A 13084-nucleotide genomic window follows, 5' to 3' on the forward strand; every position below is an offset into this window, starting at 1 on the left:
TGGTCAAATCTTTTTTTAATGAATTATGCAGATTGTGCGTTGACTTTCTCAAGTGTTAAAGTTTGTATCAAGCGACGCTATGACTTTCATCCTCTCACTTTCATCGTGTTTGCGTTTATCATGCATCAAAAGGAGGACAACATCGTTACTGATTAATACCGTAACATTCCACATCCACTAAATGAATGGTGTGTGTATGTTATGTGTTTAATATTGCCAAATCTCAGATGAGAAAAACTTGAAGTAGATTACAGCTAATGTTATTTTATGTGTTTGTAATGTTACATTCCTTAATTTAGATGCATGTCGATGAAATTGTTGATTAAATGCAGTTACAGTCATGGCTAGCTGATTCAATCCGTGGCACAAATCTGTTATCTGACTGTGAAATTTGTGATCCATTGCACCCATAACACATAACAACTCCATGTATAGTTATCAATTTGCAATTGTCTTTGGACATGAATAATTCTGCTTTCTTTCTTTAGCGGTCTATTGTATCGGGGTTTTTGGCTTGATGATGACGAGCCTCTTGGAGACAATTTTGGTGATGTATCTGATGCAAAAAGACAAAGAGGCAGATAAACAGCAACGCCTGAATGAGGACAGCATGGAGAAGCGAGGACATTTTCAAAACTGCTTTAGAGGTAAAATAATATAAAATATGTTATAAATATGTTTATGGTTAAAATAGAAAAACATCAGGCAGCTGGTCAGTTTGCAGTGCAGCATACTGTACGTGTTACTCCAGGAATTGAGCATGTATAATATATTATACAAAATTGTTGTGATTTTGAACAAAAACTAACCTGTCCCATGCATCTTTGCAGAGAAGCCATCTGCACTGCTGACGATGGTAAAAGAGGTAAAGATTGTGTCCTACTTTATTTTATATGAGCTACTGAAATTGTTTGGATAACAATTACTCTCTAGAGTGATTTGGGTACTGTTTTTCAAATTATATTTTGGTGAATTGCACATGGCAATTTTGATCCCATGGATTTTGTTTGAGTACCATTAACAAAACTTAACTTGAAATTCTGAGAGACAGGAGGAACTGGTGTTAGTGTATAATTAAAAATAGATATAGTTATATAATATATATAACCCAAATTTTCCCTCTGCGGATCAATAAAGTATTATCCTATCCTATATTTCTGTATTTTTTCTGTGGTGTTTGCATGCTTTTCCAGTCCAAAGCCTTGCTCATTCAGTTATTTGGTAACTCTAAATTGCTTGTACGTGTGAGCGTGTATGGTTGTGTGTATCTTTGTGTCAACGCTATTAGATAATAGTGACCTGTACAGGGTGTAGCCTGCCTCTCACCTGACGACAGCTAAGATTGGCGTCATTTCAGACATATTAGATCCTGTGTGAATCTGGACTACAAGGACCACAAACTAATAGTTTGTTAAGTCTGTTAAAGCTGTTAACTTTTGGATGTAGGAATCAGGCAAAAGTCAAAGGAAAGAAAATACGTCCAGAACTGTACACATAGCCAGTTGTGAACCTAACTGATGCCAAGCAATGTGATCTATAGATCCCAAGTACAAAATAAGATATATAAAACAATCAAGAATGTGTGCACATCAGGGGGTTGAAAGTATATCACCTGAACAGCATGCTGCCAATGTGCATATTACCAATATCCATCCTGCCTGAATTGTTCTACCTGTTTTATTAATTGGCAGAAGAAAATGCATGTTGGAGCTTTTTTTTTAAGTAAAGAAAAACGCAACTTTTTCAAAAATTTGAATTTTGAATAAAGCTGCTGAATACACTTAGTCATGTTTTTAAATTTGTTATTCAAACTACATTTTTTTAGGGTAGCAGCAGCCTGCTGACTGAGGAGCCCCATGACTTACAAAAGCTATCCGACAATGAGAGGGAGGTGATACTCAGCAATATAAAGGAAGAAGTGAAGCCTGGCTACTGGACCAAAGTGGCCAAAACAATCAACACAATTTACCTGATATTGCATTTTATATCTACCAGTCTGTTTTTAGGCATTTTGTTTTCATGTTGGTTTGATTAAGACAATAATTAGTGCTCAATAATGAAAAAAACCCCGAGTTACTAGGTTCATTCTGATGATCGATCCTTCATCCCCAGCGCAGTGGTCCAACACACACACAGACACACACAAATACCTAAACAAAATATATGGTGTTGATTGACAAATGTTGTTGCTGTTGGTGCGGGGATGAAGCTATGGTGATCGAAAATCCCCTACGTACAATATTGGAGAAACTAACTTTGTTACAAACCACACATATCCAGCCTGCTACCTGACATGGCTTCTTCGGCCTAACAACTAAATCCATGCTCAGGTTTTCACATGCTACCCAAGTTAAGCTAAAGAGGAAATGGTTATTTGTAAATGGGTAGTATTTAATCCTTGGCACATTTTTAAACACTCTTGAAGGACTTCTTAAAGCATTTTGCAAGAGACAGATTTCTTTAGATTCAAAATGTATTCCTACCGAACATGCAAAACATTGGGACAATCAGATGGAACATGGAACCATGCTTAGGATCAGCTCCCTAAGCATGGTTTAATGTAGTACCGGCTGAGGAAGAGGTGGTTAAAAATGATGTTGTAGTCCAAAATGGCATCTTTAGTATTTGAAATAATTTTGGATTAACGAAAGACATAACAAAAAATGGGGTAAACCTGTATAAACCAAGTCTGCCTGAGTATCTATCCATCCATCCACCCATCAGGCCAATTTCCGGACTTGGTCCATGCCGGGACCCTCCAGTTGATAGCTAGCTGCTGGAGAGGTGCCAGTCCACTTGGCAGGTGTCCTTGAGCAGGGCACCGAACCCTCTCCATTAATGTATGTCCATAGGATCCTGTTTGTGCATGTGTGTGTATTTCGGCCTGTGTGTGTAGCATGTTCATTAAACAGTGTAAAACCGAATTTCCCCTCACGGGATTAACAAAGTATAAATTATTGTCTCATATATTTACCATAATATTGGCTCAGTGCCCCTTAAATAATCATAAAACATATCCTGAAGACTCTGAAAAAAGTTTTAAAGGGAAATATGTATGTCATGCCATGTTCTATTGGGAGTATTCTGCATTGTTTGTGTACATATATAATGTATATAAATAAAATAAGACTGATACCTGCTCTTACTACTGTCTCAGCGGACAAGTATGAAGCTAGTATAAAATAAACTGAAAAAAATATCTGTTTTGCTGATTTATGTGTTTCTGGGAGTTATGAGAGTGGACAAAACAATACACTTGATCATCAGGTAAAAATAAAAGAGCTATAAAAGCTATTAAAAGTTGCTGATGCTGTAGTTTTCCACATTACCTTCCTTTCTGTGCTACATTTGTTTGCCGAAAGACAGCCTTTGGTTTGCAGTTGTATATCACTTCGGTTTCAAGATTATAACATCCCAAATTTGAATAGTTAAGCTATGTTTTAAATTAAAGACTGAGTGTATTATCCTCACCTTTGCAATGTTTTATTCGTCTTAAGTTAGACACTGAAAATGCACCCTGAAGCTTGAACTTACGTTTTCGGACATTCTGTTGATTGCAGAAGTGAAGACCCTTGATACTGCGTAAGAGGAAGGAAGACAGGGATAAAGAATTTATTCAGTAAATTAGAAATAAACAAACAATTATTTGATTTTTTAAGTTTTGCATGTATTAATAATCTTTTTTTGTCTGATGTAGTTCCAAGTTTTTGCTGTAAGCGGAGCCCAAGAGTTAAAAAAAACCATAAACATAATGTGATTTCTCACTTTCTGGTCCTCATATTTATAGAAAAACCAACATACACACACACACGAATACACACTTAACCATTCCTACCCTACCAACAGGGGATACCAGTCTACATTGACTTAGTGCAGTCCTTTTTTCTTATTTTATTCTTTAAATTTCAGGAAAAAAAGCTCCATTTGGATGTCTTATGTAGTACCACGTTTCAGCTATAGGCATGCACACACAAACAGGGGACTACCAGTCTACATAGACTTAAAGCGGATCATTTTTCTTTAAATGAAATGAATATATTTTATGCTGAGATTCTTTGAAATGCTGACGAGAGGGGGTCTTTCCCTAGTGATGATTGCCTATCTATCTGTCTTAACAGCATGTGATGCAAGTGAGCGTCACAACAAAATCTGTTTGATTTAATTGTTTCCTTTTTGAGTATCCTAACAAGCCCGCAAGCGATGCAGCGTAAAACAGTACAACACAACATGCATTTTTTTTGCCCAAACTCCCTGTTTCCTCTTGCTCTTGAAGACATGGACGAGGAATGAGGAAGGAGGGGGCTCTACAAAGCACTGGCAGTGTCTAATCGGAAATATTTGATTTTTTCACTTAACAGAGCTTGTTAGCTTGTTTGATGAAGTGAAGAGAGTGCTGCATTTAAACACTGATATCCTTGATTAAATGGTTTTGCTGTGACTTGTGTTAACACAGAGAAAAACTTGCCCTTGCCGTGAGCCGTTTCTTGACGAGCCTGAGTGTTGTTTATTGAGTCAATAGCTCATCAATACAAAGCATATCAATTCCATTTGTACACCTTTAGTACCAAAAGTTTGCAAGGGGGAAACTGAAATTCACAGAGCGATAAACTAATGTGGACAGTGAACGTCAAATTGTGCACAATGCAACGCAGTATCCAACGCCTGCATGCTGTAAGGACACGGTGTAGTAGAGGATCTCCTACAGCAACTTTCTGGGTTTATAGCCACAAACACACACACACACACACACACACACACACACACACACACACACACACACACACACACACACACACACACACGCACTCACAAACACACACGCGCGCACACACACACACACACACACACACACACACACACACACTTTGGAGGGCTAAATGTTTAATTCATGCATAATGCTGCACACAAACAAAAGTATCTGAAGTGGTTGAAAATAAAATGATAAATGTATATGTAAGTCCAGCTGTGTGCACCACTATTGGCAGTGTGGTTTTGCATCATTGCACATTTATGACACAAAATATTCTTCATAAACACACAGACATACACAATGTTGTGCTCTGCAGTTTTTGCAAAATGTTTTATTTTTCTCAGTTTAGTTAAAGTTTGACGGCTGCAGGAGGGAATTCATTCAAGACTGTTTAACCTGTTGACTTTTTCTCAGAGAGCAGCTCATCACCATGGTTAGCATTAAATTAATCCTTAAAAGACAAACAGCAAGAGTTCAGCGTGACACTGTTGACTACATCGCCTTCACGATATCTGCCGCTCAGAGCTAACAGGGTGGAAGTTATAACTGCAGCCCCCCCCCCCCCCCCCCCACTCTATTTTTGAAAGATGATGAGGAATAACTATGGAAAGTTAGTCATACTTGAGTGATGTTACACAGTGTGGAGTTTAGCTTCGACAAAATACAAATGTATAATCCCTGAGAATGGGAATTAAAGGGAAAAGCGACGGTTGTAAAGGCGATGAAACCTGACATCTCCTCAAAACTGCAACGGATCCATTTGGCTACCCAGAAGAGTTAAGAGGCACAACAGGGTTTTTTTTATCTGCTGCAAAGGAGAGCGTTGTTCCATTAATCTCTTCCTCTGGCAGCCCTCAGAGTCAGATCAGAGCCCACCATCAGACTGTTATACTGCACAAACAGAGTGACTCCTCAAGGCCGGAGGAGGAGGAGAAGGATCTGAGGAGAGATGAAGGCTGTGACAGTTCGATGTAGCAGAATTGGCCTGCTTAAAAAATATCAGTAGTAACTCTAAAATATTGTAATTCAGGTCTGGCTTTGGGTTAGTCATACATTTGGGAGTTCTTCAGAGTGAGTTTTAGCATATGGAGAGGAGATTTTATCATATGATGTGTACAAAAATGCAATAGTTTGATTCAGACAATGTCTTGAATAGTCAATCAATCAATCAATCAACTTTTATTTGTATAGCGTCAACTCATAACAAGTGTTATCTCGAGACACTTTACAAGAAGCAGGTAAAATACCTTACTCATTGTCTGTTAACATTACAAAAGAGCAGGTAAAAAGACCTTACTCATTGTTATGTTACAAAAAGCAGGTAAAGGACCTTACTTATTGCTATGTTACAAAGATCCGGCCTATCCATCATGAGCACTTTAGCAAAGCAGCAAAAGTTACAGTGATAAGAAAAAACTGCCTTATTAAAAGGCAGAAATCTTCGGCCGGACTCCCGGCTCATGACGAAACAGCCTTCACAGGCCTAGACTGCGCCGGGCTTGGAAAGGGATAGGGGGAGAGATGGGATAAGATGCAGGAAGAGGGATAGAGAGCAAGGGGGTGGGGGGAGGTAGACCGTCCATCAGCAATCCGGTGGGGAGGGGAGGGGGTGTGGGGGGTTGTTCTGGCAGGCCGCCAACCCACGATCCGGTGGGGAGGGGGTAGTGGTGGGGTGGGGGTTGTTCTGGCAAGCCGTCAACCGATGATCTTGAGGAGCCTAGGGGAGCTCAAGAGCTCCCAGGAAAGTAGGTGGTTAGTGACTGAGATTTATAGATAGATACATGCAGTAATATGATGTACTGTATATGCAGAGAGAGAGAGAGAGAGAGAGAGAGAGAGAGAGGAGCTCAAGGTGCCAGTTCCCCCGGTAGTCTAAGCCTATAGCAGCATAACTAAGAGCTGGTCTACACCAGCACCAGCCCTAACTATAAGATTTATCAAAAAGGAAAGTTTTAAGTCTAATCTTAAAAATACAGACTGTGTCTGCCTCCCGGACCCCGGCTGGAAGGCGGTTCCAGAGGAGAGGAGCCCGATAACTGAAGGCTTTACCCCCCATAGTACACTTGGAGACTGTAGGTACCACCAGCAGGCCTGCACTCCGGGACCGCAACGCTCTCAAGGGACAGTACGGCACTAGTAGCTCCTTAAGATAAGATGGTGCCTGGCCATTTAGAGCTTTGTAGGTGAGAAGAAGGATCTTGAATTCTATTCTAGACTGTATAGGGAGCCAGTGCAGAGAAGCCAGGACAGGAGTAATGTGGTCCCATTTCCTGGTTCTGGTCAGTACACGAGCTGCAGCATTCTGGACCCGTTGAAGAGTCTTTAGAGATTTGCCAGAGCACCCTGACAAAAGAGAGTTACAATAATCCAGTCTGGAGGTAACAAATGCATGAACTAGTTTTTCTGCATCACTTTGCGACAGGATATTCCTGATCTTGGATATATTACGAAGGTGAAAGTAGGCTGTTCTTGAAACTTGACTGATGTGAGAGCTAAAAGACATATCTTGATCAAAAATAACTCCTAGATTCCTAACAGTGGTGCTAGATGCCAGGCTGATGTCATTAAGGACAGTCACATCACTAGAAAAAGTCTCTCTGAGGTTCTTAGGGCCTAGCACAATAACTTCAGTCTTGTCTGAGTTAAGTAGCAAAAAATTTCTGGTCATCCAGGTCCTAACGTCCTTAAGGCATGTTTCTAGCTGACATAACTGACTGGTACCATCGGGCTTCATTGATACATAAAGCTGAGTATCATCTGCATAACAATGAAACTGTATGGAGTGTTTCCTCATAATATTTCCCAGAGGAAGCATATATAATGTAAAAAGAATTGGTCCAAGCACTGAACCTTGTGGGACTCCATGGCAAACTTTAGTGTGCATAGAGGACTCATCATTAACATGTACAAACTGAGATCGGTCTGATAAGTAGGATTCAAACCAACTTAAAGCAGTCCCTGTAATTCCAAGCAAATGCTCCAGTCTGTACAACAGGATCCGATGGTCAATGGTGTCAAAAGCAGCACTAAGATCTAACAAGACGAGCACAGAGAGAAGTCCCCTGTCTGAGGCTAGAAGTAGATCGTTTGTAACTCTAACTAGTGCAGTCTCAGTGCTATGGTGGACTCTAAATCCTGACTGGAACTCTTCAAATAAACTGTTGTCATGGAGAAAGTCACACAGCTGTTTAGCTACCACCTTCTCCAGGATCTTCGAGATAAAAGGAAGGTTGGATATAGGTCTGTAGTTAGCCAGAGTTCCTGAGTCCAGAGTAGGCTTTTTAAGTAGAGGTTTGATTACCGCTACTTTAAATGTCTGTGGTACATAGCCTGCCAGTAAAGACATATTGATCATATCTAATATGGAGTTGCTAACTAAGGGAAAGACTTCCTTAAACAGCTTGGTTGGGATTGGGTCCAAAATACAGGTTGACGGTTTCGATGCAGAAAAAATGGAATGTAGCTCTGAAAGGTTGATTGGAGAAAAACAGTCGAGACTAATATCTGGTCCTGGAACTGTCTCTGCCGTAACAGACGTATCTGCACCAGGTAAGGGCAGGAGGTTACCAATTTTGTCTCTGATGTCTAGAACTTTGTTGTTGAAAAAGCTAAGGAAATCATTACTGCTGAGGGCTAGAGGAATACAAGGCTCAATGGAGCCATGACTCTCTGTCAGCCTGGCTACAGTGCTGAAAAGGTATCTAGGATTGCCTTTGTTTTCCTCGATTAGAGAGGAGTAGTAGGCAGCTCGGGCGTGACGTAGAGCCTTCATATATCTTCTATGACTATCCTGCCAGAAAAAACGAGATTCTACCGTTTTGGTCGAACGCCATATTCTTTCAAAATTCCGTGATGATTGTTTCAGAGTACGGGTTTCTGAGTTGAACCATGGAGCCACTCTCCGCCGCTTGACAACCTTCTGTTTCAGGGGAGCAATCGAATCCAGAGTAACTCTCAGCGAATCCACTGCACTATCAACAAACTGATCTAGCTGAGAGGGACTAAAGCTATCGTAAGAGTTTCCAACTGGGTTGAAACACGGTACTGAATCAAAAACAGCTGAAATAGCTTCCTTAAATCTAGCCACAGCACTATCCGACAAACTTCTAGAAAGCACACCTCTTCCAGGCAGAGGTAATTCTAGTAGGACAAAATCAAATGTAATAAAAAAATGGTCTGATAGCAGAGGATTTTCTAGGAAAACTGTAAGGTTATGGATTTCAATTCCATAAGCTAAAACAAGATCCAGGGTGTGGTTAAAATGATGAGTAGGTTCGTTTACACCCTGGGTGAAACCAATAGAGTCTAATAGTGACATGAAAGCTGTGCTCAGGCTATCATTTTCAACATCCACATGGATATTGAAGTCACCTACAACAATTATTCTATCACTGCTAAGGACTAAATCTGATAAAAATTCTGCAAACTCAGATAAAAACTCAGAATATGGGCCAGGAGGGCGGTAAACTACAGCAACTAGAACTGGCTGAAAGGTTCTTGAGACTGGATGTGGAAGACTAAGAACAAGGCTTTCAAAAGAAGAAAAATTCAGCTTTGGTCGAGGGTTAACTAAAAGACTGGAATTAAAAATAGCTGCTACTCCACCACCTCGTCCGGTGTCTCGAGGTATATGAGTATTAAAATGACTGGGAGGAGTGGATTCATTCAAACTAACATATTCATCTCGACACAGCCAGGTTTCAGTCAAAAAAAGTAAATCAATGTGCTGATCTGATATCAGATCATTCACTAAAAGAGACTTGGATGCTAAGGACCTAATGTTCAAAAGTCCGCAGTGAATCCTCCGATCTTGTAGCAAAATCGTATTCGTAGTTTTGATTCTAATCAGATTCTGATGATTCACGCCGTTTGGATGACTTATAAAAACGCGTTTGGGCCGGGGGACAGACACAGTACCTATAGTATAACTACAGTTCGATTCAGAATTACAGCTATAGTGACTGGGAGACAGATCTAAGGGAGGCGCAGAGAAGTGTGTAAGACTGCAGCTCTGCCTCCTGGTCTGAACTCTGAGTTGTTGTCAGGGTTTTGGACTAATAACCTCTGCTATGTTTCTAGATAATAGAGCTGCACCGTCCAAAGTGGGATGGATGCCGTCTCTAGCTAGCAGACCAGGTTTTCCCCAAAAAGACTGCCAGTTATCTATGAAGCCCACATCGTGTGCTGGACACCACCTCGACAGCCAGCGGTTGAGTGATGACATGCGGCTATACATGTCATCACTGGTCTGATTTGGGAGGGGTCCAGAGAACACTACGGAGTCCGACATCGTCTTAGCAAAAGTACACACCGACTCCACATTAACCTTAGTGACTTCCGACTGGCGTAGTCTGGAGTCATTTGTGCCGACATGAATTACGATTGTATCAAATCTACCTTTAGTCTTTGTCAGCAACTTTAAATGAGATGCGATGTCGCCCGCTCTGGCCCCGGGTATACACCTAACTATGCCCGCTGACTTCGCTAGCTTCACGTTTCGGACTATGGAGTCTCCAATAATCAGAGTTTTATTCTCAGCGGGTGTGTCGCTGAGTGGGGAAAATTTGTTTGAAACGTGAAGTGGTTGGTGGGGAACCGTGTGCTTCGATTTTCGACTATGCTTCCCTCGGACAGTAACCCAGCCACTGCCTCCCGGCTGCTCGGGAGCTACCGGGGGGGAAGCCAAGCTGTATCGGCCCACACCGGCTACAGGTGGCTGGCTAACTACTGCTGCATACGATGACTCCGACTCAATGGTGCGGAGCCGTCTCTCTAACTCAGACACCCTCGCCTCCAAAGCTAAAAATAAACTACATTTCTTACAAGTATCATTATCACTAAAGGAGGACGAGGAATAACTTAACATCTGACACGTAGAGCAAGAGAGAGCAGGAGAGGGAGAGACAGAAAAAGAAGCCATTGTAAAGCTAACTGCTAGGCTAAGCTAAGAGTAGGTACACAGTAACACAGTGCAGAGGAGAACAGAACAAGCAATTATGCAATACGCTCACCGTAGTACGCTGCTCTGCTCAGGTGCTGCTCGCTGCTCTGCTCAGGTGCTGCTCGCTGCTCTGCTCAGGTGCTGCTCGCTGCTACCATACCATTACGCCCCCCCCCCCCCCCCCCACACACACACACACACACTTTGTAAAGCGTCCTAGGGTTTCATGAAAGGCGCTATATAAATAATAAATAAGTTATTATTATTATTATGATTACTATTACTGACAGACTGTGGTGAGCACATAGCATGTGGACATTGGCAGTAAGCCAATGTGTGTGTTTCCATTGGTTCCGCTGTGCTGCATCTCAGCTCTGGCAGTCCGGAGCCTTCTGCAGCAGATACCCAGAGCTCCGCATGTATAGAATATCTATAACTCCCAGGATGTTAATTTAATAATTTGTATCGGTGGTGGTATTTTCACACTGCTACGCTCACATTCATGTCTGGAGTTCCTGTTGGAGAAGTTCTTACTCAATGTAAAATCAATTATGTTTTACACAAAGAGCCCGTTGGATCATGGTATGTTATCTCAAAACAAACTTTCCATACCAACTTTCTGATGTCAGAATTGGCAATAGCTGAACAATTTTGTAGCATTTTCCAACAGAAATGTCAAGCCTGTTGCTTTTTGTGCGTTTGAATCAATGTAAAACCATGAATGACTTCAAGGAGAGACCGTGTGAAGTGCAAGTTATCTCCACTTGTATGACGTTCTCTATGACAGCAGGCCTTTTAGCCCTGTCTGATAGTGGCCACTCAGTAAAAGTATAATCACTGCTGCCTCCAGGCTTGCTCTTGACTGTTCAGACAAGTGGTCAGGCTGAAGTGCCATTTAATGTCATCTAGTTCAGCCTGACATCTTTTTTGGTCAAAGCGGGTACCTTTTGAAACTTCCAACACATGAAGTAGGACAGCTTCCTAAGTTCAAAATATTATGACGTAGTTTCTACTAGAGCATGACTTCTGTGGTATGTAGATCTCCAAAGTAAGCTTCGGGTGCTGGTCAGGGACAATGAATTGATCCAAACAAACAAGCAACTTTTACCAAGTTATAGACTTAATTGGTAATCTTCAGTGTCTCTTCTATATTTCTTTATTTTGGAAGCTTGTATTTTCTCTCTATACACGGCAACATTGTCTTTCATTGACTTTGTATTTTACACAGATACTTACAGTCAGCTTTTCCTGCTCTGCTCTTCATATCTACTAATGTACAAATTCTGCCAAATGCCTGAAAAACCGGTCTGCCGGATGATTCAGCTGCAGCACATTTCACAGCTTGAGACCAGCATGTTGTTTTTGTTTAATAGACTGTCAATCTGACGGATCTTGATAGGATGATTTCAGACAAATGTCTCCAGACTGCCTCTAACTGCTGCAGATAGTAAAACCCCAGCTGGAATGGAAAGCCACACATTTTGAAAATGTCACTTTTTTTACTTTGAAAGGGAAATGAGCTGGCAGATGGAGATAAATATCAGTTAAACTGCACACCCTTTTTTCATCTCCAAACGATGCTTCCTGCAACAGCATGAAATGCAAACTTAAAGAATCAAAAATTTGACATGCAGGGTACATCTTGTCAAGCATAAGCAAAACAAACATGCATGAATATTTTTAAAATGCAAATGACACACCAGTGTTTGTGTGAAGGCTCAGGGTCAGAGCTGCAGCCTCACACTGATAGCGTCAGTGTTGTCAGGCTGTAGGCAATTTTCCTTAAATCAGAAGTGTTGTGTTTTAAATGCAATGTTACATTAGAACCGTATCTGTTTGCTCAGGCCCTCTTGAACTGTCTGAAGTGATTGTTGTGGACGAGAGAGTGGTATGAAACTGGAGAAGCAGTCACAGCTGAGGTGAAGCAGTATCCTCGATCTTGAACCTTTAATGTAAATTGCATAAAAAGATAAACAATGAAATGACAGAGGGGCACGCACATCACCCCTACAGCTCCACAGAGCTGTTATAAATACAGTAAATGGGAAGGCAATAAACTCCTCCACTCCTGGATCAACCTGGTCTCCCTGCATTTAGTAAAAATGATACAAAAAAGGTTTTATAGAGCCTTGTCCATCGACACGTTTTCCTTTTTGAAACGGATATTTTAAAAGTATTCAATTGGTAGTAGATTTTATTGCCTGCAACAAGAAAGTTGTAAGTGTCACCCCCAATTTACACATACTCTGTGCGCGCCGTGATCCGTCAGCGCTGCACACTACGTTGTACTTAGCTGCCACTCTAGTCAATCATTGTGTTCACACGCGCGCTGCGGTCCGTCTCCGGCGCGTGCCACCAACGGCACTGCGCTCTGCTCCGTTTCAAATACGCAG

The 13084-nt window shown here is 41.3% G+C and overlaps 2 protein-coding genes across 2 annotated transcripts in view; both read left to right on the forward strand.

Moving 5' to 3' along the window:
- Nucleotides 1-4290, forward strand: part of LOC132978782 (5-hydroxytryptamine receptor 3A-like) — a 30690-nt gene extending 26400 nt beyond the window's left edge. The window contains exons 8-9 of the mRNA XM_061044093.1: nt 489-647; nt 4274-4290. Coding sequence (XP_060900076.1) covers nt 489-647; nt 4274-4290 — 176 coding nt within the window. The remainder of the gene's footprint in view (nt 1-488; nt 648-4273) is intronic.
- LOC132980801 (serine/threonine-protein kinase BRSK2-like) overlaps nt 1-13084 on the forward strand; it is a 575981-nt gene that overhangs the window by 474733 nt on the left and 88164 nt on the right. The gene's annotated exons all lie outside the window — the stretch shown is intronic.

The sequence above is a fragment of the Labrus mixtus genome, chromosome 1 (genome assembly GCF_963584025.1).
Source record: "Labrus mixtus chromosome 1, fLabMix1.1, whole genome shotgun sequence".
NCBI lineage: Eukaryota > Metazoa > Chordata > Actinopteri > Labriformes > Labridae > Labrus > Labrus mixtus.